General features: G+C 35.8%; 3 protein-coding genes across 6 annotated transcripts; 2 read left to right on the top strand and 1 right to left on the bottom strand.

Moving 5' to 3' along the window:
- Positions 1–335: 335 nt before the first annotated feature.
- On the bottom strand, positions 336–16,206 carry LOC132312832 (uncharacterized). 4 transcript variants are annotated; one of them, XM_059811356.1, is made up of 23 exons: positions 15,831–16,205; positions 15,559–15,687; positions 14,912–15,079; positions 14,737–14,820; positions 14,372–14,422; positions 11,480–11,536; positions 11,328–11,410; positions 10,521–10,644; positions 10,375–10,434; positions 9,482–9,724; positions 9,234–9,311; positions 8,979–9,126; positions 8,076–8,203; positions 5,977–6,024; positions 5,697–5,827; positions 5,528–5,610; positions 4,794–4,897; positions 4,232–4,302; positions 2,027–2,331; positions 1,725–1,885; positions 1,536–1,650; positions 911–1,193; positions 336–735 (listed from the first exon to the last, which is right to left on the bottom strand). In XM_059811356.1, exons 1-20 carry the CDS (start codon positions 16,104–16,106, stop codon positions 1,728–1,730), a joined length of 2,529 nt encoding a protein of 842 aa, XP_059667339.1. In that variant the 5' UTR covers positions 16,107–16,205; the 3' UTR covers positions 336–735; positions 911–1,193; positions 1,536–1,650; positions 1,725–1,727. The 4 variants fall into 4 exon arrangements, with proteins under 4 accessions (XP_059667339.1, XP_059667340.1, XP_059667341.1 ...); XM_059811357.1 differs by lacking the exon at positions 336–735 and adding an exon at positions 1,299–1,417 and having other exon boundaries at positions 779–1,193; XM_059811358.1 differs by lacking the exon at positions 336–735 and having other exon boundaries at positions 779–1,193; positions 1,536–1,644; positions 15,831–16,206.
- Positions 16,207–20,859: 4,653 nt separating this feature from the next.
- LOC132312831 (UNC93-like protein 1) lies at positions 20,860–22,757 on the top strand. Its single transcript, XM_059811354.1, has 2 exons — positions 20,860–22,256; positions 22,349–22,757. Exons 1-2 carry the CDS (start codon positions 21,088–21,090, stop codon positions 22,581–22,583), a joined length of 1,404 nt encoding a protein of 467 aa, XP_059667337.1. The 5' UTR covers positions 20,860–21,087; the 3' UTR covers positions 22,584–22,757.
- A 2,956-nt stretch (positions 22,758–25,713) lies between these two features.
- LOC132312829 (UNC93-like protein 1) lies at positions 25,714–27,643 on the top strand. The gene is made up of 2 exons (XM_059811352.1): positions 25,714–27,091; positions 27,184–27,643. The coding sequence occupies exons 1-2, from the start codon at positions 25,923–25,925 to the stop codon at positions 27,416–27,418; spliced, it is 1,404 nt and encodes a 467-aa protein (XP_059667335.1). The 5' UTR covers positions 25,714–25,922; the 3' UTR covers positions 27,419–27,643.

Raw genomic sequence — 27,643 nt, 5'->3', positions numbered from 1 at the left:
AGTAAATGCTGTAGAATTTCTTCTTCCAAAGGGGATTTATACTTCTCCATAATATTATTGGACATCTGGATCTCTATTTACTTTGGAACATTCCTTCTTTAGGAGATTTTTCCAGGATAGAAAAGATGAGGAGGTGTTTCATGCACATCATGTTATGCTAGACACCTTTGTGACCTAATTTGACTTCCGTACACTTGCCTTAAGTTTTCGAGCAATTTCAGTTGTATCTATGCTTTATATTGAGACAGGTTGGTACCTCACAACAATAAGTTATTATATGATCCTGAGATCATTAGTCTCAAGTCAATTATCAATAGATACGTAAGTAAAGTAATGGTGTTAGAAATGTATAAACTTAATTCCGTGTTCAACAGTGATTGACCGAAATCAATTGGTCTCAGGACCATCTAAAAATTTTCACACACTATAAAGAAGAGACTATGAAAGTATTCATACTGCGATGAGAGATGTGACAAGTTCAGTATCTTTCGTGTATGCAAAAAAGTACAAGTCAAGACAAACCTGTATAGTAGCAACCTTTGTTTTCTTCCTAGATATAGAATTCTATATTTATGTAGAAAACAAGGGTTGGTACCATACAATTTAAAATTGAATATGTAACACATTCTTCCATTAAACATCTCATGTACGAAGCTCCTGAAGCCTCTGAGTCACCTCAGAAAAGACTCTTGCCCTATGCTGGTAAACCTCTAATGACTTGAGATTTGGTTAAAGCTGCAAAAGTATCTTGAAATGAATCTCAATTTCATAGGCAACATGAAAAAATCTGTGAATGTAAATTTCCAAACAATGTATATACCTATGTATAACAAGGGTAAAAATTTCTTACTAAATCTATTGATAAATTATCTGTAATCGAGCTAAACTAAAAAAAAAGAAGGAAAAATACCCTGTAAGATGAACACCGTCACTCCTTTTGCGTCCATGGCCATAAGTATCTACAAGATGACGATGTTCAACATGGTCCCACCATGGATCTCCTTTCGTGTCATGGGATTCTACAGCCATGGTCATTGCTTACACTCCAAACCATGACAATCCCTGTAAATTCCAAAGCCCTTTGTTTTATCAAGCCTATGATTCACTTTGAAGCGTTCCTGGCCCTTTCTCATCATTTTCTATGTAACAGTATATCTGCTTCTGTAGGCTAACGTTGATGTCAAACTTGATCCCTGCCACAATCACAAGATCTCCGTGAAAAGTTCATGGCTCACATGTAGGAGAGCAACAGAAAGAAACTAACAATGTGTACATAAAGAGGTTTAAGAAGCACCAACAAATTAAGACAGGGCGGCTGTATTGGAGTGTCAAAGTTGGGAATGGCCACAGGTGGTGGAATGTGGTGTATATGTTCATATTTATAGATGGACACATCATACATATATTCTTCATATGCCTATATGCCAAAGAAAACTTGGATTCAATTAGTAGGCCAGCAACTGCCCATCATGATTAATGAAGGTTATTCGCCCTTTTCATGCCAATTTGTGCAAGTACTTAGATTTGATTCATACCTGCAATATTCAACTTGTAACAATGCCAATTAGAGACCAATCAGAAACTCTGGATCTCCACTGCAAAGCAAGAATGCCCTTGAACGTAGATGCAGGAAATGGACGGCACCTGAGTCTGGCAATTGAATATAATTTTGGTTAATGGCTTTGATGATTATGCATCCATGAGGATACAAACACACACTTTACCTTTCAGATTACCACATCCACTAATTTCAACTTCAACTTCACGTTACCAGCTTGAACTACCAATTCGTCTTTAGATGGCTCCACTTTTAAGACAGTTGCTTTTTTGTTAAGGGAAGAAACGTGCACCATATCACCAACTTTGGGAAGTTTAGCCCTCCTCTCTGTAACGTTTACAGTGAAATTAACAATCTTTTAATCAGTATAATTTAAATAATGAAGATAGCACAAAGAGCTTCTTTGTCATACTTATCTTGAAAACACTTAACTGGAACAAAAATCCTATTTATTCTTTATGAAAATACCTGATGGCGAATCCTTGATACTATCAATGCGGTACAGAGTCTTAGCTGCTACAGAAAGTTCACTATTATCTGATGCAGTACGCTGGCTGTTAATTGCTGGTATATGCTGGCTGTTGTTTGCTGCACTAAGCTGGGGAGCTTGTGTTGCAGATGCACGAACCTGTCGCACTTTTTTGTGAAGGATAGAACGTCCCATTGCTGCCATCTCAGATATTTTAAGCATCTTCTTGTATCTTTGATCATTGCCATGTTCCATGACCTTCGTTCTAGTCGCCAGTAGATTTTGATGAAGATCCCTTGAAAGCCTGCAACCACAATACTCTTAGTTCTAAACAATCAAAGGCTTCCAAGATAACAGTATCGTTATTAACTGATTGCATGGCCATTATCAAGTTCCGCATAGAAACAAATCGTCCACTTGGAAGAAAATTTGCCAGATTCATTTTGTACATAATAATTATCAGCTTTCGCCTTCCCCAATTCAAGGAAGACACGAGAGTATGAGAGGATACATGTACATAGACTTTCATTATATTCACAATAAAGAATGTCATAATTGTACATTTTAGTTTTGAACAATCTACATGCAAAATCAGAAAGTACAGAAGACAACAGTAAGTCCCATGGTGATTTAAATGTCAAAAGTGCATCTGTTCATGCAGAAAAATTGTAGTGGAAATAACTTCCAACAATTTACAGGGAAAGTTCTTACACAATAGCGTTAAAAATGACAATCTCGAGAAAAAGGAAAAAATAAACAAAAACGTAAGTCACATAAACAAGGTTATAGGGAGGCATTTTACAGACACGTTAGGCTTGTTTGATGTGGAGACTAGCTGAGACATGCAGGCTTCGTTTGTTTTGGCATAAAATATTTTCCGAAAAACATTTTTTTCTTTTTTCCGGTGTTTGGCTACCATTCAAAATTACAAAACATTTTACAAGACAATGTTTTACACCAAATTGACAAAAACAACTAAAGGATCCAATTTCCTCAAGTTATTTCTAACTTCTAATTCACGACATAATTGGGGCTCCAAGCAATTTTAAAAGGCAAATGCTGTTTTGACATTTCACTTTGGCAAATTTCTTCCAATAGAGATTATGCACAATGCCAGTAAATATTTTCTGGTGCCGACGACAATTTTCTGGTGCAGCTGAACATTTGACGAGGCTGACTATGTTCTCACCACAGTAAGTGGGCTAATAAGTAACGGGTTCGTGTTTATTTCCCGATGAATAACAGGTTCATGTTTTTTCTGTATGTGCCACACACACAGCTGGGGTGGGGGCTGTTAGAGATTGGGTTGTATTTTTTTGTGAAAAATCATGTCTACACATACATATATATGTTATATATATTTATACATAAGTGTAAATGTATGTGTATATATGTGTCATATATCTTGTGATGGGTGTACAATGAATGGGTAGTGAAACATCTAGCACATGATGTGCTAGCAGCCTTGAGATGTTAATTGAGTGTATTTCATTTTATATATGTATGTGTGTGTGTGAAAACTCATAAATTAAGTTATTAATAGAATTATTTTGTGAAAATATGTTTTGTCCAGAAACAAAGAAGCTCTTTTCCAGAAAATATTCTCAGTTGTTCAGCCAAGCATCAGAAAATGAGAAGAAAATCATTTTTTTTAATGTAAGAAGTTTTACATGGAAATTATTTTTTAGCATAAAATATTTTATATCGAAACAAATGGAGCCAAAGTAAATTTCTTGTGGAAATATGGAGCCTAAGGCTATATTAGTGAAGGGTTTAACTGTTTAAGAATGCATAGGTGTTACAATATACAAATAATTAGGTTAAGATAGAAAGGGAATATTTTGGTAGTAATAAGGAATTTAAAATAATTTTATGGAAAGAAAAGAGAAAAACTGAGAACGTACTAAAATAGGCATGAAAATTTTCACATTGTTAGTTTATTTATTTATCTTTTATTTTTTTAAAAATCATTCAATATAATGGGGTTTAGAAGTATTGCCTTCCCAATGGCAGTGGTTTTAAGTTTCCACTCTCTCAGTACACATTAAGCTAGATCAAATGGAATTACAGAAAACAAATTTCCTAGCAACCTCCCAAATTATAGCCATAAATTTCTAACTTATCACTTCAAAATTTGTGGAGTGCTTACTTCATAAATATACTAGAGGTTTAGACATTAATTTTGTTGAGCAAAAGATTCTTACATCAGATAATGCCGTGCTTCATTAATATGCTTGTGTAAACCCTGCTTAAACTTTTCCATATCCATTATGACCTGCAATAAATTATGTTACACAAAATGTTTAGGAATGCAAATGATATTTGTTAAAAGCAGTGAAGTTAAGCAATAAACATTTAATATCCATGTAAAGCAAGCAGCTCAAACCTCCAGACCCGAAGGAAATAACCAAATTTCAACTTATGCAAGTAAATCTTGACCACCTTATCTCTTTAATCCTTATTAATTCTCACAATGACATTGAGACCTAAAACCATGTAGACCAAGACAATGATGGTCCATCTATTAGAAAGATTAACTACTGTTAGAGGGTAATAAACAGTATGGGGTTCGACTTGGTATATATTCATGCATGGTAAAATAGGAAGATATATATTTTAGGAAAATAAGCCTTTTTGTTACCGTTCAATATTTTAGATGTTAATTTAAAACTCCAAGGCAAGTTAGAAAATTCACAGATCACTCCAACCTTCTAATAGGAGTCAAAGCTTGAGAAGTAAATACATATGAATGCCAATACATGTTACCTCATTAATCTCTTGACTAGCTGTTCCATACAGTTCACGAGCATTATCTAAAATTATGTTGGGCAGTCCTAACCTTTCAGCTATATTGATTGCATTTGAACGTCCTGCAATTAAGATAATTACATTACTATACTTTAGTAATGTCCATTGATATAATGGAATTATAACGCTCCAAAATCTGGGGAAAATGGAGGTATTAAACAACCATCAGCTGCTTAGACATAATAACAATGTACCAAAAACACAAGTAGAAGAGGAGGGAAGAACTGCCTATCATTGTGGAAGCAGGATTATGATTTTGGAGTTAAGAAGTCTCTCTCTCTCTTACTTATCAAAAAAAAAAAAAAAAAAAGTCCCTCTCTCTCTCTCTCTCTCTCTCTCTCTCTCTATATATATATATATATATATATATATATATGTATATATATAATATATATCCACCAAATTTTTCTACTTCTGCTCTCCAGCCCAGTTGAGCCGTCCCCTTTCTCTCTCTCCCCCTCCCTCACTTCATCTCACATTTCCCTCTTCTCTCCAGTCAACTAGCCTAAGTAAAAAAGAAGCTGTATACTCAAAAGAAAGGTGACATTCAAATCCTCAGGGATATAGAAAAACAAAATGTTTAAATTCCATGCTCACAAGGCAGCCAAAATATTACACTGGATACTTGTAACATCATTCCAAATATTAGTATCATACAAATAAAGTTAAGCTATGAATCTCAGAGAACAAACCTGGGACTCCCCAGAGAATCCTATAAGTTGGCTTTAAGTTCACTTCATCAAACTCCATACATGCATTTTCGAAAGCATCGTTACTGTCAAAGTCGTTGTTCAAAAAACATGAACCTAAGGTTTTAAAGGATACAACACCTGTCTCATAATGAACTCAAATATTAGCTACCTGTATTTGAGGGTTTTGAGTTCGCCATGATGAGTAGTAGCAATTGTCAACAAAGCACCAGTTTCAGCAAAAGACTCCAGCAATGACATCCCGAGTGCAGCTCCTTCTAGGGGATTTGTCCCTGCACCCACCTAACAAATACAAAAGGATAGTACACATTTCATGTTCCTCCAGAGATACTATAAGTTCATCATCACTCAATTTCTTTTTCTATATTCAGTAGGCGAGCATTATGTTCGTGACATGAGAAATAATTAGAAAAGCTTTTTCTAGTACATACTTCATCTAATAGCACCAATGACTGAACTGTAGAGTGCTTTTGTATGTCCTGCAAAATTTAGAAAAGTTGTATGAAGGATGTATACACCCAAGAATTGATCACTAAGAAAATGTAAAAAGAGGAAATAAGGAACATTTGCTGTGCAAAGTAATGAATTGAAGACCAGGGAAAGTTTATTGGCAACAGGGTACCATTTCTCACCAAGCCCTACCTTGCCAATGTGTTCGATACTGATTTGAAGTTAGTAGACAAACCAAGAATTTTTGCAACTGATAAGAATTACCCTAACATTAAAATTGTGACCACATCACACTAAAAGCTTGTCTAGCAGCCCTCAAAAAATTGTACAAACTTTAACAGCAAGAAGAAATAAAATGATCCTCAAAAATTGTTTAGTCACAATAGGTGGAATCAATCAATCGACTTGTTTAGTCACAATAGTCACAAGATTGTGATAAATTGCATGGTAGGAGGTACCTTAATCAATAGAGGAGGTTCAACCGTTTGAGCCAATGTGGAGCAAAATCAATGCTATTGGCAGCAATAATTGACTTGATGAAATTTGAATTAAGGTGGAACTTGATAGATATTGTTCCCAAATTCAAAAGGTAATTAGATTTCTATTTTAGAGTTGCATTTTATTTTTAAAAAATTCTTGTTGGGGTATACTTGGGCTCCAATGAATAATAATCCTTGTCCAAGAAGAAATTAGGTCTGGGACACTATAAATAGACAACTAGGGTATAGATTGAGAATGAGAGACATGTAGGCTCATAAAGGAGTAGATGGGCCTATGAGAGTTTTACCTCTTTTTTAATTGCATAACATATAGAGATGTGGTTAGTAGTTGGTAGAATGGAGAGAGCACATGGAGAGAAGGGAGTCTCCTTCAGTTATCCACCATGAAGGGCTCGGGTATTGGCCTCTATACTCTGGAACGGGAGCTATTATACAAAGTCTAGTGTTGCGTATTCGCTACTATTTTGTAATGTCTCCTACAAAATTATAAAAATATCTCTTCTAATCCGAACCTAGTCGTGCCAAACTGCGTTAAATCTTGTGTTTCGTGTTCTCTATCAATTTGTGTTAGGATCTTTGTGCATGTGTTTCCACTGGCCCAACAGATGGAATAAGGGCTGAATAGGATGATTATGGTACTAATTTTTTTTTTTAAAAAAAAAAAAACTATTTAGTATTTCTGGAAAGCCAGATGACATCGAAGTTTTAGGGCTTGTACAATGGGAAATAGCATTAAAGTTTTATATCAGAGAGTTATAGGGTGTTGGAAGAAAAGGGTAATCGGATGGGCTGGTTATAGTTATTGTGTGCAATAGTGAAAAAGTTTGAAATAAAGAAAAAGAAAGAGAAGAACAAGAAGAAAAGAAAAACCTTAAGATCTCACCAAGTCCTTTAGGAGTGCCACCTAATTAATGGATTCCCACGGTCCCACCACTATAAGAACACAAAAATATCCCAAAAATTCATAATAATCAAGAGTCTTATATTATCTTGAAAGACTTGATTTTATAAAAGCATGACTAATATAAAATACGAACATAATACTTTAGAAAAACCTTTTACTGGACAAAGATAAGATTCAACTAATTCCAAAGAAGAAAAAGAACTAGAAGAGACAAGCAACTTGCTATGTACACCAAACACAAGTAAAAGAAATAAGCTATTTCTTATCGGCAAAATTACCAAAATTACTCCGAATGAATATATGATAACCCAACTCAAAAGGAGGAAGAATCATTTGGGTTCAACCAAATCAATTCAAAAATAACTCCAGATAAGTGACGCTGACAGTCCATTGGTAGGCCCATGTGGATTTTTCTCCACTCTTCCCTTTCCAAGACTACACTACCTTCCCTTTTTCATCATTTTGTAGAGGTAGTCAGCATCAAAAGAAAAAAAATATACAGCAAGTGAGTTTCTCCACTTGAAAAAAATAGGATTCTTCACAAAAAATTTCTGTGAATGCTTGTCCTTTGGCTCTCTCAGAAATTTCAAGTGAGGTGAAAAGAAATTTTAAGTTCATAGTAGCTGCACTATGCGGTAATCTGTTTAGAATATTATTTAATAGCGAGCCAACTTACACTAATTTGTTTCAAATGGCCAGAGAAGGTAGAAAGAGACTGGGACAAGGACTGTTCATCACCAATATCAGCAAATACAGAGTCAAACCAAGGGATCATTACAGGTTCAGAAGATAATACATAGAGACCTGCAATATAAAAGAAATTATTGAGGTTATATGGAAGAACAGAAGATTTTTCTAATGAAAAAGCAACAATAAGAATAGAAGATTGTCATCTAATATAAATCATTTGTGTAAGTACCAACTACTCATCTCCTCCTTGCTGACTAGGGTCATTTGGGTTATTCATGAACTTACTGGGTGAACTTGAAACTGCATATAAATTTCCAGTATAACTAGTAAAAGAGAAACTAATTGACCTAGTGAAGGAAGCAGAGTCACTTAATCAACCAAATTTGGCACAAATCAATCGGTCCGTGCTTGAGAATCGGTTCGCCAAGCTACCTAGCTTACTAAACTCAAGTGCAAGTGATGAACAAACTTCCGCCGACTCACCAGGGCTGGAACTGGCCCAACATTTGGTTGATACAAGAATGCATCAACGTGATTCATTTCGGTGCTGAATGGTCTCTTTTTGGCCCAACCTACACATCGACCTCCTCTTCTTCCCGGATTACATTTGTGCATTATTTTTTAAACTTCCATGATATTTCTCTACCTTACCATTATTGACTTTCGTAGCAACAATATTAGGTAGTTAACACTTCCATAGTTTGTATCTAGACATAGGCAGGTTTCCATTGTCATCCAACATTGAGTATCAAAATATTTAATATGGAAAACGTTTAAAAATTACAAGAGATGGGTACTCTTAATATGATTATGATGCCTATTACAGCTACAGAACTTAACGAGAAACATCCATAAGAGAGAGTAATTTGAATACAATGCAAAAATCAACCTGATTTTGCCATCATAGCAGCCAACCCAACTGTCTTTAAGCAAATGGTTTTGCCCCCAGTATTGGGGCCAGTTATAACCAGAACTCTAGTTTTATGAGGAACAAAAATATCAACAGGAACAGGGCGAGCTTGTTCCAATTTGGTAACCTGAAATTCAGAAGAGAGCTTGCACTCAATGGAACATTATTGCATTCACAAATGCATATAAAAAAAATGATGAGATTTGTCGTCAAACCCTTATATTAAACAGTTACCTGCAGTTTTAAAGATGAAATTTCCCATTCATCTTCCTGAGCAATATTTTCCCCTCTCAGTTTTCTCCTTCTATTTTCCTGATTACAAGAAATGCAAGTAATTAGCATGCTATTGACTATTAGAACCTAAACTATTGTACAACAAGGACTGTGACCAGTTCAGTGCAACACCAACCTTGAACAATCCCCCACCCCCCGGCGAAAAGAAGAAAAAATCCTTGTGGGTGTGATTCCCATGATAAACTTACAGCAGTAGCATTACTGACATCCTTCTTGGCCTTCTGCAAATTTTGCCGATATTGTAGAAGTAATAGAGGATGAAAAGCTTTTGGGAGATACAATGCCCATTTCCTCCTAGTGGGGTATAATGCAATTGAAGCTTGTTTTTCCGGTAAGGCTTCAGCAGTAAGGCATCCATCCTTGGCTTCTGGTAAAAATAGATCAGGATATGTTCCTCCAAAAGAAAGACTAAAGGTTGCTCGAGCATTGATCTGCACTTAAAGAACCACAATCAAAATAACAATGGAAATTATGGAATCACCAAAATTAAATAATGTAACATCTGCCAGAATATTCTCCATTTATTATACGATCAAACCTTTTGATTAGAGTTTTAGAAGGTACATGAATTTGCTCAAGAAAAGAACCTATAAAGATCAGCCCTCAATGCCTGAATGCACACTGTATAGTTGAGGCATCTTCTAAAAAAGTAGCATAAGATAATAATGAAAAAGATTTACCAGCAATGGATCAGTAGGAAATGTTTGTTACTCAACAGATAACCAAATTCAAGAATTCAAGCCACATGATATCATAAGGTAATTATCGGAAGGATAGATCAGTACATAATTTGTCCCTCCATCTTATTTCAACTCACTCCCTAACATTTACGATAGTAAATATGTATACTACTTTTTGTCCATTGACAAGTAGATTTCATTTTAACTTCAACTTCTATCTACAAAAACTCAAAACTCAACTGAAAGACAAAAAGGAAATAATCCTAAAACTGTCTGCTTTAAAAAACATTGTGTGCTTTAAAAACAGATTTCTATTGGAACTTCAAGCATGAATGAAGTTTCTTGATGACAAAAGCCATAGTAGAAACCTAAAGAATGAAAGCTTGGTGAGAGATTCCTACCACATCCAGTTGAAGAATGCTGTTTAATAAATTTTCAATGTCACCAATATCCACTTGCAACTGTACAGAAAATAGCATTGTGAAATATTAACAGTGAATTATACAAATTGTGTGAAAAATTATCACTTGGATAAATCCAACTGAACCTTCTCTGTTATTTTTAAGAGCATGTCTGCCTCAGCCTTTACTACTGCAGCCCTTGCTTGTTGCAACTCATCATTTAATGGAACAGCAGAGAGCGGTTCTATAATGCTTCCTGCACCTGAACCACTACAACATAGTCTTACCTATCAGGAATGGTATATTACAGTGTGCTGCTTTGATTTACTGAAAAACGTTAAGTACAATAATATTCAAACAAAAAAAGGTTTCCCACATTAAGTATGTGTGTTTTCACATAAATCAAACGACTGGAAAAAATACACCAAATGAAATAAGTTACATACAGTATCAAGTTGACCAATCCTACAACATACCACAGCCTTATGACTGGATAATTACTGTTCAAGTTTCAGTATAAGAAATTTTGTATTCTGAAAAGGTTTCTTGTCATCATGCTCCAGAACGAGGTTTAAATATAAAAGAAATTGGAAAAGAAGATTGACTCAGCTGTTATTTGCTTGTGGATTGTCCTCCCCTCTATATCAGCAAAAACAATTCAGAAATCCACAAATTTTGGCAACAGTTTGAAGTCCACAATTAGTTTCAAAAGTTTACAGATTTTACTGAAAATATATCCTCTCAGTTGACCAGTATCATCCACTCAGTTGTGTATATATATACACACACACACACACACATTATTTAAAAAATAGCATTTTTGTAACAATTCAAAACAAAAAGAAAAGAAACGAAAATCTAAGTCTTGCATTTATGATGCTTTTAAAGACATGACCAAAAAGCACTTGGCATTTTAAATGATAACCAAGAGATATGCTAGATATTTAATGTACCTGGACAGCAATAGGCCCTCAAAACTTGTAGGTGGATCAATCCCCGATCTTATACACCACCTTCCATCAATATTACTCACTTCCTGAAGACGGAATAAATAATTAAAGAAAAAATGGATATACAAATATACCCATAAGAAAGCATATCTCACCATAGAGGACGTCTCTTTCAATTTGGTCCTAACTAGGCTGTCCATCAACCGGTACAACTGAATAAAGAAATAACAGCATGAGTAGTATTCCAGGAGTTCTTGAGAACTTAGACCCATGATTACTTCAAATTGAAAGCCAACATTATATGCAGTGCATATGGCCATTATTTGCCAAACTAGAATCCATTGACAATGCGAAACAGCCATAGCAACTCAAAGACAAAATGCACCTTTCTTTTATTAACATGTATACAAGTCTTCTAAAAAGGATACAGAAAAAAAAGCATAAAATTTATTACCAATGAAAAATGGAACTTGAGAAGAATGTAGAGAAACAATTGAAGAAGCAAGAATAATACTATTTAACCTACCAACGAAGCTGGAGTGAAATATCTAAATACTTCTATCTAACCGATGAGTTGAAATAACAGCAGAAAAGAAGTGAAATGAATAAAAATTCATAAGTCTTATAGCAATAGAAGCAATAATGGGCAACTCATGGGGCCATGTAAATTGTGTAGCAGTCCAGGTAGAACTTAAAGGATAACTTTATATGTCTGTATACACATGCACTATGAGACTATGAAAAGAGTTTTTTCAAAAACACATGCCCTTACATCTTAACATACGCATGCATCAAAATGTATTAACCATTCTCAGTCATAAGAGTGAAAAGTTAACATAAAATATCCGTTACCACTCCAAATCAAAATCTTAAGTGCTTTTACTGAAAATGATTTTGGGCATAAATTTTTGAGATTTTGTGGCGCAAATTTGGTTCCGGGTCGTGTTGTGACCCGTTTTATGGGCCCAATCCCACCAAAGCTCTGAGGAAAATCTTTGACCTGTATTTTGTTTGCAGGTCGTGAACCATATTTAGTACTCTCTTGTAGCCCAATATTTAAGGACGTTTAGGGTTTGGAGTGGGATATTGAGAGAAACTGAAAATTGCAGAAAAGAGAGTGAGTGAAAGCAAGAGCTAGGGTTTGAGAGTTGAAACTTGTAATATCCTGTTTTTTCGCATAGTGAAATCTTTCGCTGGATCTTCATCATGGACTTAGACACACCTTGTGTCGAACCACACTAAATCTTTGTGTTCTTTGTGTGTGGCATGTTTATTTTTCCTGTCATGTTATGTGATTGTTACTTGGGTTGTGTTGTTTGTCGCAATAGTTTCTGTAATTGTTTATGTTTTCTCCTTTGCGGACACATGATCTTTCGGTTCCATGGACACTTCAAAATGTGGAAAGTGCCTGCTTTAAATTAGTCCATGTAACCAAGCTTCCCTTGGAGAAGTATTTGGTGCCACGAATAAACCCCTTAAGACTGCATCTTTTGCTTGGAGGAAAGCCTTGTGTGAATCCTTACCTGGAATAATTTAAAGCAAAGGGGCATAGATTGGCAGTTGGCTAAATGATGTGGAATGTTTAAAGAAGCAGAAGACTGTCAACCATCTTTTACACATTGTAAGTTGCATGAAACATGTGGTGCAATGCTTGCTGAGCATATACTAAAATGGTATCTATAAGTGATACAAAGTAGTTCATTCATTTGAAGTAATAATGTAACAAAAGAAACATATAGATATCTTAAGTATAGTTATTAGGTATATGCCTAATCAAAAGTGTTGGACACATATCTTTTTTTTTCCTCCCTTATTTCATACTCATGTTCATTTGTCACGTGTCTGACAAGGGAACACATACAAAAATGTCTGTAACATAAGCTTGGAGTTAGAGTGATTTTGGATTCTTGGCGGAGTTGCTTAGAGGGGAATGCCTCCGAAGGAGAGATAGACAATGTTATTAGGACTTGCCTAATTACCCCAAGGTGTATCAATACGACAAAAACACAGACAAGGGTAAGGATATGTGTCCAATACAAGTACATGTTCGTTGGACACTCAAGAATCAAAGAAGAAGAAAAAGATTGTACCTATTATAACTTTACAAAATTAAGACCTTCAATTGTCCAAGTGTTAGGCCACTGGAGTACAACAATCATCAAAATTAAAGCAAAAAATTGAAATAAGCAATATTTCATTGAATCAAGAAGATAATGATGAATAAGGACCTGCCTACTGAAGTCTTCAAGAGTTTCCTTTGTGGATGCTCTCAGCTTCCATATAGGAAAAAGGAAAGTTGATATAATATGATAAATCCTTCCAAATTTTGATATTCCTCCCAAACTTAGTTTTTATTTTCAAGTTGACTCCAGTGCTGTTATAGTTTTTTCTTTTATCCTTATAGAACTATCTAATTTTCTGTAACTCTCCTCAACTTTTTTTGCATTTACAAAGTAATCTCCAATTTCACATAAGATGTGACATGTATATGAGTGAGTACAACGTGTCCAACAACCAGTACATAATTCTTGGAATCACTTTAGTTGAGTAACTTGTATCCTAATATGTAATTGATTAGGTAAGTATACACTTTGACATGTACCTGCAACCCGATATATTTGGGTCCAGATAACATGGATATATATACATATTATATAACAGTGTCACATGTGATATTATAAGTTAAAAAGATATACTCTCATAGAATTTTCATTCAAGTCATACGTAATTTAGAAAAGGAGGTTTCCATCTATCCCAAAAGTAAGAAACTCTCCTCTACTATCAAATTTGAGCCTTTTCTTCTTCCATCGTCACATTAAGAGGGCTATGGTGTCAATTTGCATTTGACATTAGACACATAATTCATACCTATACCCATGTTGTATTACACCAACATGGTATGTCGAGAGCAATAAGAGAGTCCATGCAACACAAGTTGATTGAAGCAGTATATAGCCTTAATTATTCAAATCTCAATGTAAAATTTCAATAAAGGAACCGGCATCAAGAACACTAGGATTAGTTAATCAGGAAATAAACACATGTACCTTTTCTTCAAGCAACCGCACTTGACCGCGAGACCGTTTTAAGGTAGAACTCTGACATAGAAAAATATATATATATCTTTAAGAGCAGTGAAAAATATCAAATTGAAGAGAAAATGATTTTTTTCTCATGGAACAATACTTTATTTTACAGATGATTAGACAAAGAAATATACATTGGATGCAAGCCCAACAAACCAACACAACATCAATAAATTGTTGTATAATAGCACAAATGGAGTGATCAATAAGTTTACTTTCCAGAAAATTAAAAAGGTGTAAATATTTGATACAATTAATTTCTAGAGGACAAATAGACATGTCAATATGTATAAAGCCACGAAATAAGTGATGATAAAAAAACAAACCGAAGAATCTTTAACAGAGCCATCTTCATCTATGATTTGCTGTATGAACTTTACTAATGATCGATTTACAACCAATTCCATGATCTGCAAGTAAATTTAGAAAAATCCATAGGCATCAAAGCATATAAATGTATAAACTCATGGACATTTAAGGGAACAGTCATGACATAATTACAGTTTCTGTAAGAGGCATAAATCGCTGATACCAATCTGAGTCTTTCTTGATTGCAGCTTTGAGATTCAACTGCAAAGTTTCAGCAAACTGTAGCAAAGCAACTATAGCCACTGCTTCAGTTCCATCCACTGGCAATCGTCTTCGGACATTTCGGATAGCAGATTTCACCTCCAAGGTTAAAAAACAGGCAGTTAGCTACCTCCATAACACATATAGGATGGCGTATTAACATTGACTTGTGAGGAGACATGACACACCCCCGCCCCCCAAAAAAATATCCAACAGTACAGTAACTACAGTTATGAGTATCTAAAAATGTAGGAGACTAAGGAGAGTTTAGGGTGGGATTTTGTTGTGTACAATTTGGTGCCTTCAGGCTTCAATTTTTCCAGAAACCAAATTAACCAATAATATATACTTATCCAACACTAGATAGCAGAATTACAGAACGGTCATAACTTATTAAAAAAAAAAAAAAAAGGCTAGCCCAGTGCATGAGGCTGCCGCCGGTGCAGGGACTGGGGTGGTTTGATGTATGCAGCCTTACTTGCGGATTCAAAACCGTGACATACAATCACAATGGAGCAACCTTATTGTTGCCCTCTCATAACTTACTAAAAAAATTAAATCAAATGTTGTTTACATACCAATATAACATCAATGCGGCTGAAGTCCATGACGCAATCACCGTGATTGTGCATTTCCACAGCCGCATTGGTTTCGCCTAAGAGCCTTAAACTCTCTTCGTAGGTTTGATTCAACGACCACAACTGTGCCTGAAAGAATGAGAAAATAATTATAAAACAATACACTCAACAAATTCTGAACTCATACAGGCATCTATACATGTATGCGTATATATAGAGAGAGAACAGAGGGAACTCAGAATACATATATGTGTATCTTTGTATATATATACTTTTGTGGCTTCTTGGCCTAAGGAAGTGCCGGCGAAGGAAGCGACGGAGTCGCAGAGCTTGTTCCATTCGAGAAGCCTGAGACTGTCGTGAACAACGGATGATTTATTGACGTGTTTTGGGAGTGAAGACGAGGGTTTGTTGAGGAGTGCTCGAAGCTTGAATCGAACCGACCTATGACTGATACTGGTGGTGGTGGCGGTGGTGGTTGGGAGAGCAAATGTTATTGTAGTGGTAATTGAGATAGCAGAGTTGCACAACACTGAAGATTGAAGCATTATGCGGCCAAGGCAACGACTACCAATGGCAAATTTGGGCGATTTGCAGGGAGAGGGAGGAGGTATGGATTGAATGGAATTGGATAGACGATATGGCGTGGAGTTTTGTTTTAATTTTCAAATAAACTGCTAAAATTACATTTATATGGAATTCTAGATTTCATTTATTCCGTAATAGAAAAGTTATAATTCTGTGAAAAATCAAGTCACTTTTTCATCTTGTCTAAGTTTTCAAATAAACTGCTAAAATTACATTTATATCGAAACGTAGATTTCATTTATTCCGTAATTTTTATTTTTATTTTTTATAATTATGTAAAAAATCAAATCACCTTTTCATCTTGTCTACATGTGGAAATTACAAGTTTAAGTAGAGTTAAATTTATTTTAATTTTTTTTTTAATTTGATTGAATAGAATAAAATAATTATATATGAATTGAGTTTTGAGAATCATGGTTCATGCTTAAAATGTCTTTCAAAATTTTATTCTAAAATATTAAAATTTTTTATTTGATTAATGGTGCACAAGAGGTTTCATAGACGAATATTCATTGAGTACATATTTGAAGGAATTAAAAAACAGTCATACTTGAGTGTATTCTTTTAAATATTTTGACTGAAAGGAATTATATTTTCAATGCATATGTAATTATTTTATATAATTTATTAATTCAGTAAAAATGAAAACAAAATTTTTAAGGGTACCACTTCGTTATTTATAACTCCTAAATGTAATTTTTTAAAAATTAATTTAAGTTTTAGTGTACACTTTAACTGAGAACGCCTGTAACCCCCTTCTCATTTGACTCTATCTTCAACCTTCAATTCAATCACCAATTTGATGAGGTTTAAATTATTATCCACGAAAAAATGCCCATGTCCTTATGCAATGGAGGTGGCAATGGAATGGAACTTAGCTCCTTTCATGAACCGTCGCACCCAAACCCTTCTTCACATTTCCACAAATTTTTCTTCCACCACCACAACTTCATCCACCATAGCCAAGCCACCACCATCACAAGAGAGATGTTTTATGAGCTTGTTGATGGAATCTCGCCAGTGCCTATGGGTTGTGTTCGGGGCTTTTCTGCTATCCACATTGGGCCAACCTTTTGGACAATATGGATTTTGGGCCACTTTATGTGGGCTTCTTTCTTATATTGTTGACCTTTGTTTTTTGGTTATATGGACGCCTAGCCCATAACACTTCCTCTGGTATGCCCCCCTTGTCTACATATGTATAATATTTTCTTTAATTTCACTCTTTTTTCGTTATTGACTGTTAAGTTTCCATACAGTTATAATTTGAGTCCTGTGTGATACGCAATAGCCTTTTGAAGAAGAAAGTCCAGAATTTGATCCATTCTCTGTATTTTTCAAGGTTTTCAAGCATAAGCCCATTGGGTTATGAAGTGTCCAAGCCAAGCCCACTCTAGCTTTCACTAAACATATAGTGTCATCTTTTTCATGCGCAACATTTCAAGCATCAAGCATGTTTGACCTAAGTCAAACAGTTACCATGAATGAGTGCGCTACTGTCAGGCTTTCTGCAACTGCTCTGCTCTTGTTTTCATTACCGCTCTCGAATTCGCTTTCGCCCCATTCCTGCTACTTGGTGTTTGACACTATGTTCCACGTCTCGTTGGCATCTTTTGTATATATCCATTTGACCCGTTTTATGATTTATATATTAACTCTAACTTTTATATGTAGCTAGCTGCAATAAGCAATATTCACCAATTCTGGGAGAATATATATGTCCTTATCATTTGCAACCACAGCTTTCATTCCAGTCAATTATATGAAGCACAAAAGCTGTGAATCTCTTGTTATTCCTTAAGAAACAAAAAAGGTTTTACAACTGTGACCTCTATAAAATACAAATTATCATTGATTTCTTCACGTATCAACCTCACAATAATGGATGCACAAAAATTTTAATTTGTAGTATGGTTACTTAGCTGTTCATGAGCTAATTTCGATCAATTTCTTGTTTTTTGTTCCGTGAGATCGACAGGAACGGCTTTCAAGATGCCTTTTTATCTCAGAAATGAGGTCTATCTGTCGATTAATTACACATTCATCTCTCTTGTGATCAATTGTTGTCTTGTTGTATGCTGTTTTTCATATTTGGAACTGGTTCAGAAAATGAAAGAAAATGGATTAATTTAAGAATGGATTTTCACATCCGAGAAAGACTATGCATATATTAAATTCAGAACAACATTGGATTGCGTTGAGATTTAATGGACTACTTGTCTAAGTAGCCGTAATTCTGGAGCAAAATGACAGTTAATCCTCTGCCAGCTAATAAATTTCATATATTTGCCATGAGTATGGTATAGGATTGAAGTAGCAAAACTTGAAATTCAAAGCTCGATGATTACTAGACATTACGTGCATAGTTTTTAGTTTATGCGAAGCTGCTAAGCTAAACTTGAACCCTCGCCTTTCATTGTGGGAAATGGTAATTTATAACTAGATGCCATATATGTGAAAATTACTAGCAGAACCGTTCCCATCAAGCATTGTGCTAACACCATATATTTGAGTTGTGAAGCCCAGGTCAATAAAGGTCTTCCGTTTGTTTGGATGTAAAATATTTTTTAAAAAATATATATTTTTTAATATTTTTGGTATTTGGTTACTTTAAAATCTAACAAAAATAATTTATTTATCAAATTAGTCAAATTATTTTACACGTTCTACCCGGTAAATTCGGCCGCGACCTTGACCACACTTTATTTAAAGAGAATAATGTTAATGAATAGGTGTGTTTCCCTCCCGACATCCCACGCATACAAGTGGGACCAACGCATACATTTAGTAACGATCTTTGTCATATCTGCAGGCTGCATGTTTGTCACTGATATTAGTTAGACAGGTGAGGGATGGGACTATACTGAGAGTAGAAGCCAGACCTCAAAATATTGCCGGCAATGCAGGACCACTGTACCAGTGTTGATTTGTTAATAAAATTGTAAAAATGTCAACGGTGGAGGGATCGATATTCAAGTTGGAAGATGACGATGCATATATAGGGGTGTGTTGTTTGCTGCCGGCCGGCCGGCCGGCCGGGTTGTTTGTATTGTAGTAGTGACAAGAGGAAGAGAAAAAGTGGTCAAATTTAAGGTCTATCTTAACAACTAGATGCCAATCTTCCACGGCTAAAAGTAAAATAAATGATCTATCAGTTGCCCCATTCAACTTTGTCTCATGTCACAACCCAGAAAGTGATTGAAAACAGCGTCTGAAATTGCATTATCTCAAACCATAGAAGCTAATCCTGTCACTTTCTATGTGGGAACACTTCCACGGCGTGCAATTGCTGTTTCTAGTCAACAACACTCATTGCCATGGCACACTTCAATTTCTTGGGCCATGTTCACTTCCAAAATATTTATTGATTATTTTTTAAAATTCACTCAATTTTCTCATTTCATTTGAAGAATTCACACACACACACATCATAGACTCATAATCTTATCATCGGATACGCGAAATATCGATCAATATACGATCATTTTTCAAGTTCGATACACGATTCGGCCAGTTCGATACACGATTCGGCCAGTTTATACTTGTACCGCGATCATAACTGATACCGTGATCATTATGGATATTACGAATCATAATACATATATACTACCTATGTCCCTTTATAATTGTCCAAATCCATAGTGCACAATTTTTAAGGTAATAAGGTAACAATTTTTGTTATAGTTTATTATACTGGTAAATGATGTATTTCCAAATTTACCCTTCCCTAAAAATTTGTAAAAGTAGTGTGAAAAAGTTATTTTTAATAGGGTCCACTTATTACATTAGTAAAAGTAGTATGAAAAGGTTATTTATAATGAGGTCCACTTATTTTGAAATTTTAATTAGTTTAATTTTTTAAGAATAAATTAGGAATGTAATAAAAAATAGTATATTGATTTTTGAGATATGACAACTAAAATGGGAAAGTAAAAAATGAAATAATGAAATATTAATATGGGACGGATCGGGTATTAGTTTGACAAGAAACTCACATGGATAATAGTGCAATTATCCATGCAGATTTAAATTCTGGACCACCATTGAAAGGTACAGAAACAGTAAGTGTTGGAAAAAATCATATGGAGATTTTGGACAATTTTTCAAAGGTAGTGGGGCAGAGGAATAAGGTTTGCTCATATAAAAGTCAAATGTAATAGATTATTAAGTTTCTTGATATGTGATTCCAATTCCAATGAGTTGTATTTTTTAATTTTTTTTCTTTCTAGAATGCAATATTTTTATGTTCCTGGTCAAATATAATATGAACTGTAATAAAATTTAAAAAGAATTAATATATTTATTTATGTGTTGGAATATAATTAATCAACATCACGTAGTCTCACACCATATATAATTACTTTTTAAGATTATAATTCAAGAGTTCGTAGAATGAAATTCATGTAACCAATCCAAATGGTTAGAAAAAAGTACTTATTATTGTTATTATCAATTAATTTGAAATGAATAATGTTATAAATAAGCTTTTCATATTTTTAAGGGAGGCTCCAATCTAGCTCTTTTAATAGCAATAATCTTATGAAAGTACAGTATCATAATGTAAAATTTTAATATTAAAACTTTTGAATTTAAAAAAAAAAAAAAAGTGTGTGAGTAGTTAATATGGATTTATCATAAAGCCGTATAAGAATATTCAAACTTGAATATAAAAATCTCAAGGAATCTAATATTTGATGCACTAGTATTATCCCAAACAAGTTGTTATGCAACCAAATTCATACTACTGTCATCAAATCCCACACCCTCCTAGTCCTAAAAAAATATAAAAACAAATTAAAAAAACTGCTGCAAGCTGGAGAGCGAGCTATACACACATAAATAAAAAACTCAGCTCTCACACACCTTCACAACGCCATTCCACACAATCTTTGAATTCCCAAATCTCCTCTTTTCTCTCTCTCTAAACACATCCATCGAATCATGGGTTTCCAAGGAGACGAAGAAGTTGGGACGACGCCGAGCCAAGTCGCCGGAAAATCATCCATGTTCAGGTACAATTCGCCCCTTGTTCAGGTGGGTCTTATCGGACTGGTGTGTTTCTGTTGCCCTGGCATGTTCAATGCCCTATCCGGTATGGGCGGTGGTGGGCAGGTCGACCCCACGGCGGCGAACAACGCCAACACCGCCCTCTACACCACCTTCGCCGTCTTCGGCATCCTCGGCGGCGGAATCTACAACATCTTGGGCCCACACCTCACCCTCTTCTCCGGCTGCTCCACCTACGTTCTCTACGCCGGCTCCTTCCTCTACTACAACCACTATCACCACCAGTTGTTCGCCATCATCGCCGGCGCATTCCTCGGCATCGGCGCCGGCCTCCTCTGGGCCGGACAGGGCGCAATCATGACCTCATACCCACCCGCCCATCGGAAGGGCACGTACATCTCTATCTTCTGGAGCATTTTCAACATGGGTGGTGTGATCGGAGGACTCATTCCTTTTATCCTCAATTATAACAGAAGTGAGGCTGCTTCGGTCAATGATGGAACTTATATTGGATTCATGGTGTTCATGACCATAGGTACTGTTCTTTCCCTCGCAATTTTGCACCCTAGTCGTGTTATTCGTGACGATGGTAGTCGATGTACTAACATAAAGTACTCCAGTATATCAGTTGAAGCCATTGAAATTCTCAAATTGTTTTTTAATTGGAAAATGTTATTGATTGTCCCTGCTGCATGGGCAAGTAACTTCTTTTACAGCTATCAGTTCAATAATGTTAATGGGGTTTTGTTCAATTTGAGGACTAGAGGTTTGAACAATGTGTTCTATTGGGGTGCACAAATGTTGGGTTCAGTTATGATTGGGTATGTCTTGGATTTTAGTTTTAAGAGTAGGAGGATGAGGGGATTTGTTGGAATTGGAATTGTTGGTCTGCTTGGGACTGCGATTTGGGGCGGTGGGCTTGCGAATCAGCTCGGCTACTCCCACAAAGATCTGCCTCAGAAGCTAGACTTCAAGGACTCTGGTTCTAAGTTTGCAGGACCATTTGTGTTGTATTTCAGTTATGGGTTACTGGATGCTATGTTCCAGAGTATGGTTTATTGGGTAATTGGAGCATTGGCCGATGATTCTGAGACCCTTAGCAGGTAATTGGATCACTACTTTTCCAAATTGTTGCACGATTTTAGTTCAAAAATTGTACAGCTAACATGGTGATGGTTTTTAACAATTGTTGCAGGTATACTGGATTCTATAAGGGAGTTCAGAGTGCAGGGGGAGCAGTTGCTTGGCAGGTGGATACACACAAGGTTTCATTCTTGTCCCAACTGGTTATGAACTGGTCACTCACTACAATAAGTTATCCATTGTTGGCGCTTCTCATCTTTCTGGCTGTAAAGGATGACACAAAAGCTGAACAAGAGTCCTCTAAGGAAGTTGCTCTTCCAACCGCTGATGATAAGCTTAGCAAGTAATTTAAAGATCAATTCGCTTATTTGTGTCATTTTTTTTTCTTGTCTTGTCTTCTTCTGGTGGTGTTGTGTTCTCTGTGCTGTTAGTTATATTTTTGGAAGTGGAATTCTATTGAACTGTAAATGATTGCATAAAGGTGATTGAAATCCAAGCTTCGTGAAGGAATTTTCTTTGTAGATGTATTTTCACTTGTCTTTATTTATGAATTTTGTTCACGTGTTCTCAAGAGTTGTTCTCAATACATAAAATTCTTCTAGTTTGCTTCTGTCTGATTGAAAAACAAATTTTCCCCTTCCCTTGCCTGAAAAGTTATGGAATTTTACCTGCTATGGTCAGTTTTATGAATTTTGAAGTATGGAAAAACAACAAATAAGGACAATATGGTAGGGATGTTAAATCTCCGGTTCTCATATTCGGAGTTTTTACACTAATGCATGGAGCAAGTGGTTGCCTAGGAGGATATATAACACCCTTTCAAGCTTTATGGGAAAATGGTACATCAGTAGCAAGCCATACTAATACATACCTTCTTATATCCCCATTTTATGACTTTGTAGACTTGTAGATTATGGAACTAGTGATGAGAGAATCATTTGATATTCAGCAGAAGACATGTATCTTAATCCTTATATATTAATTCTAATACATAGCTTCTTATATCCGCATTTTATGACTTTGTAGACTTGTAGATTATGGAACTAGTGAAATATAGTCATTTGTGAGCACTGGAATTATGATAATCTGACGATCATAAATGGTTTCTAGCAGAACACCATTACAGACAAGTTAGTATGAATCTAGGGAGATTAGTTGCTGTAAAAATCTTTGTGCTCGATCTCTTTATAGGATCATATCTAAAAACTATGGGGCTTCTCTAGTTATTCCGTCCTTTATCCAAAATGCTTTTTTCTTTTTGGTAAGTCTCTCTCTTTGGAGCACTTGATGTTGCGACAAGTATTTGCCCCGCAATAGAGATACAAATGCCATTGTTTTCTGCTATTATTGGTTTTGGATCCATGTTCCACAATCCAGGGCCTGAGGTTCAAGGGCTTGGAGCTAGAGAGACCACTTATTTGAACATCAATGTGGAAAACAATCTGATGTTACTTTCAATATGGCATGTTTTTTTCTATTAGGTTCCAGTTTCTACCTTATTTTTATGCTTATAGGTAAAGATGGTTAATGCAGGATGGTTTTAGTGGAGCAGTTCTTTTGGCATGCTTTATGATCACGAATACTTCTAAAATTGAAAGATAAATTTTATAAACAGTTATTAGACTGGTTATATTTTACGAATCAGAATATTGGGCAATTAAGAAATAACATATTTGTAAAATGAGAGTGGCCGAAATGGGAATGTTGAGATGGATATGTAGCATCAATAGAGATAAAATGTGACAAAATTAATTAAGGAGGAGTAATGTGGGAGTGATGTGAGGGAAAGGCTTAACTAATGTAGCTGAGATAGTATGGAAAGACATGTAGGAAACCTAAATAGCAGGTAGTTTGAGTGGGCAATGACAGAATATGAATCATGTAGCGAACCCAAAAAATGGAGAAAAACGTGTTTGTTGAGTTGAGTAGAAAAAATGGTTAGTTTCGACTCCCCATGCTGTTATGCCACTCATCTGAGCTCTTGACCCCATGCCACTCTTCTCTTTGAGAGGGGGGGTTACGATGCTTTTGAGTTTTTCTCATTCTTTTCACCTAAATATGGTATATTTCTGATCGTAGTAGGATTCATTAGATAACTAAGCAAATTAACTTATTGAACCGGTCAACATTTTTGGTTGTCAATGGGTTTGGTCTTAGTAGGAATAAGATTCTTGACACTTACTAGTTTTGCCTAGTCGATGTAACTGTTAAGGTCTAAGAATTTTGATTAATAGAATTAACAGGGGGTCACTCCACCTGCAATACTACTACTACTAAGCATGAAGTCAAATGCATGAGCAACGAGGTCTTTTTTTTCCAGTTATATACTAAACAGGAATCTTGGTACACGACGTATGTGTCGGTAGACGATCATTTTTTAAGTCCGGTACGTGACCCGTATTGACTAGTTTACACTAACTTTGTCTGAGTCCATTATACCATGATCGCAACTAATACCGTGACTGCGAATCATAATATATTATATATATTACTTTGACAAAAAACTCACGCACTTTTACCCTACATAGATTTGAATTCTGGGCCTTTGTTGAAAGGGAAACAAATAGTTAGCAGTGAAAAAATTCATATGGAGATTTTGGACAATTTGTCTTTTCAAATGCAGTGGGTAGAGGGATAAGGTTTGCTCATATAAAAGTCCAATGTAATTAATAATGTGATCCCATTTCCAATGACTTGTATTTTAGATTTTTTTAGTAGAATGTAACATTTTTACCCTAATGTCCACGAAGATGATATCCTCCAAATAGTTATTACTAAAATTGGTTCACCTAGTTTTTTTTTTTTTTTTTTCTTTCCACAACTACCTGCTCTCGCTACTCATCACAGTGCAAGAAGCATTTTAAGTAAGAAATTTGTAGGGTTGGAAGAGAATTGAACACATACCCAAGTGCTAGATATGATTGTCTAGCACTTAGAGGCTCTCCTCCCACTAACTTTGCTGGCGCCCTTGGGGTCGATTCCACTTAGGTTACAATAAATTATTATATGATTTCGGTCTATTATAATTAGAAATGTTATAAATTTTTTAAAAAATTAATATATTTATTTACGTGTCGAATTATAGTTGACCGAAATCATATAATCTCACATCATATATAATAACTTTTTAAGATTATAATGAAGAGTTAATAAATTGAATTCATGTAGCGAAATCTAAATAATTAGGAAAAAGTACTTATCAATGTTGTTATCAATCAAACCATGTTACTTAATTTGAAATGAGTAATGCTATAAGTAAGCTTTTCTTCTTTTTAAGGGAGGCTCCAAACTAGCTCTTTTAATAACATTTAATCCATAAAGCCGTATAAGAATATTCAAACTTGAATATTAAAATCTCAAGGAGTGTTATAGAGGTTTTTTTTTTTTTTTTTTTTTTTTTGAAGTGAAGCTATTATAAAAATAGAGAAAGCTACAGAAAAGGCCTTTTGCCTAAACAAACCCAAGATATAAGGAATCATATAGTTGATGCACCTAGTATTATCCCAAACAAGTCGTTATTCAACCAAATTCGTCCAACTGTCATCAAATCCCACACCCTCCAAAAAAAATATAAAACAAATAAAATTAAAAATAAACTGTTGCAGGCTGGAGAGCGAGCTCTACATATATAAATAAAAAAACTCAGCTCTCACACCTTCACAACCCCATTCCACATCAATCGAATCATGGGTTTCCAAGGAGACGAAGAAGTTGGGACGACGCCGAGCCAAGTCGACGGAAAATCATCCATGTTCCGGTACAATTCGCCCCTTGTTCAGGTGGGTCTTATCGGACTGGTGTGTTTCTGTTGCCCTGGCATGTTCAATGCCCTTTCGGGTATGGGCGGTGGTGGGCAGGTCGACCCCACGGCGGCGAACAACGCCAACACCGCCCTCTACACCACCTTCGCCGTCTTCGGCATCCTCGGCGGCGGAATCTACAACATCTTGGGCCCACACCTCACCCTCTTCTCCGGCTGCTCCACCTACGTTCTCTACGCCGGCTCCTTCCTCTACTACAACCACTATCACCACCAGTTGTTCGCCATCATCGCCGGCGCATTCCTCGGCATCGGCGCCGGCCTCCTCTGGGCCGGACAGGGCGCAATCATGACCTCATACCCACCCGCCGATAGGAAGGGCACGTACATCTCTATCTTCTGGAGCATTTTCAACATGGGTGGTGTGATCGGAGGACTCATTCCTTTTATCCTCAACTATAACAGAAGTGAGGCTGCTTCGGTCAATGATGGAACTTATATTGGATTCATGGTGTTCATGACCATAGGTACTGTTCTTTCCCTCGCAATTTTACACCCTAGTCGTGTTGTTCGTAACGATGGTAGTCGATGTACTAACATAAAGTACTCCAGTATATCAGTTGAAGCCATTGAAATTCTCAAATTGTTTCTGAATTGGAAAATGTTATTGATTTTCCCTGCTGCATGGGCAAGTAACTTCTTTTACAGCTATCAGTTCAATAATGTTAATGGGGTTTTGTTCAATTTGAGGACTAGAGGTTTGAACAATGTGTTCTATTGGGGTGCACAAATGTTCGGTTCATTTATGATTGGGTATGTCTTGGATTTTAGTTTTAAGAGTAGGAGGATGAGGGGATTTGTTGGAATTGGAATTGTTGGTCTTCTTGGGACTGCGATTTGGGGCGGTGGGCTTGCAAATCAGCTCGGCTACTCCCACAAAAATCTGCCTGAGAAGCTAGACTTCAAGGACTCTGGTTCTAAGTTTGCAGGACCATTTGTGTTGTATTTCAGTTATGGGTTACTGGATGCTATGTTCCAGAGCATGGTTTATTGGGTAATTGGAGCATTGGCCGATGATTCCGAGACCCTTAGCAGGTAATTCGATCAATACTTTTCCAAAGTGTTGCATGATTTTAGTTCAAATATTGTACAGCTAACATGGTGATGGTTTTTAATAATTATTGCAGGTATGCTGGATTCTATAAGGGAGTGCAGAGTGCAGGGGGAGCAGTTGCTTGGCAGGTGGATACACACAAGGTTTCATTCTTGTCCCAACTGGTTTTGAACTGGTCACTCACTACAATAAGTTATCCATTGTTGGTGCTTCTCATCTTTCTGGCTGTAAAGGATGACACAGAAGCTGAAGAAGAGCCCTCTAAAGAAGTTGCTCTTCCAACCGCTGATGATAAACTTAGCAAGTAATTTAAAGATCAATTCGCTTATTTGTGTCATTATTTTTTTCTTGTCTCATCTTCTTCTGGTGGTGTTGTGTTCTCTGTGCTGTTAGTTATATTTTTGGAAGTGGAATTCTATTGAACTGTAAATGATTACGTAAAGGTGATTGAAATCCAAGCTTCGTGAAGGAATTTTCTTTGTAGATGTATTTTCACTTGTCTTTATGTATTAATTTTGTTCACGTGTTCTCAA

The sequence above is a fragment of the Cornus florida genome, unplaced genomic scaffold (assembly GCF_030987335.1).
Source record: "Cornus florida cultivar Cherokee Brave unplaced genomic scaffold, ASM3098733v1 CherokeeBrave_3.0.0_Hap2_Chr06, whole genome shotgun sequence".
NCBI lineage: Eukaryota > Viridiplantae > Streptophyta > Magnoliopsida > Cornales > Cornaceae > Cornus > Cornus florida.
The sequence above is the reverse complement of the archived record's forward strand: the minus strand, read 5'-3'. Positions and strand labels throughout refer to the sequence as shown.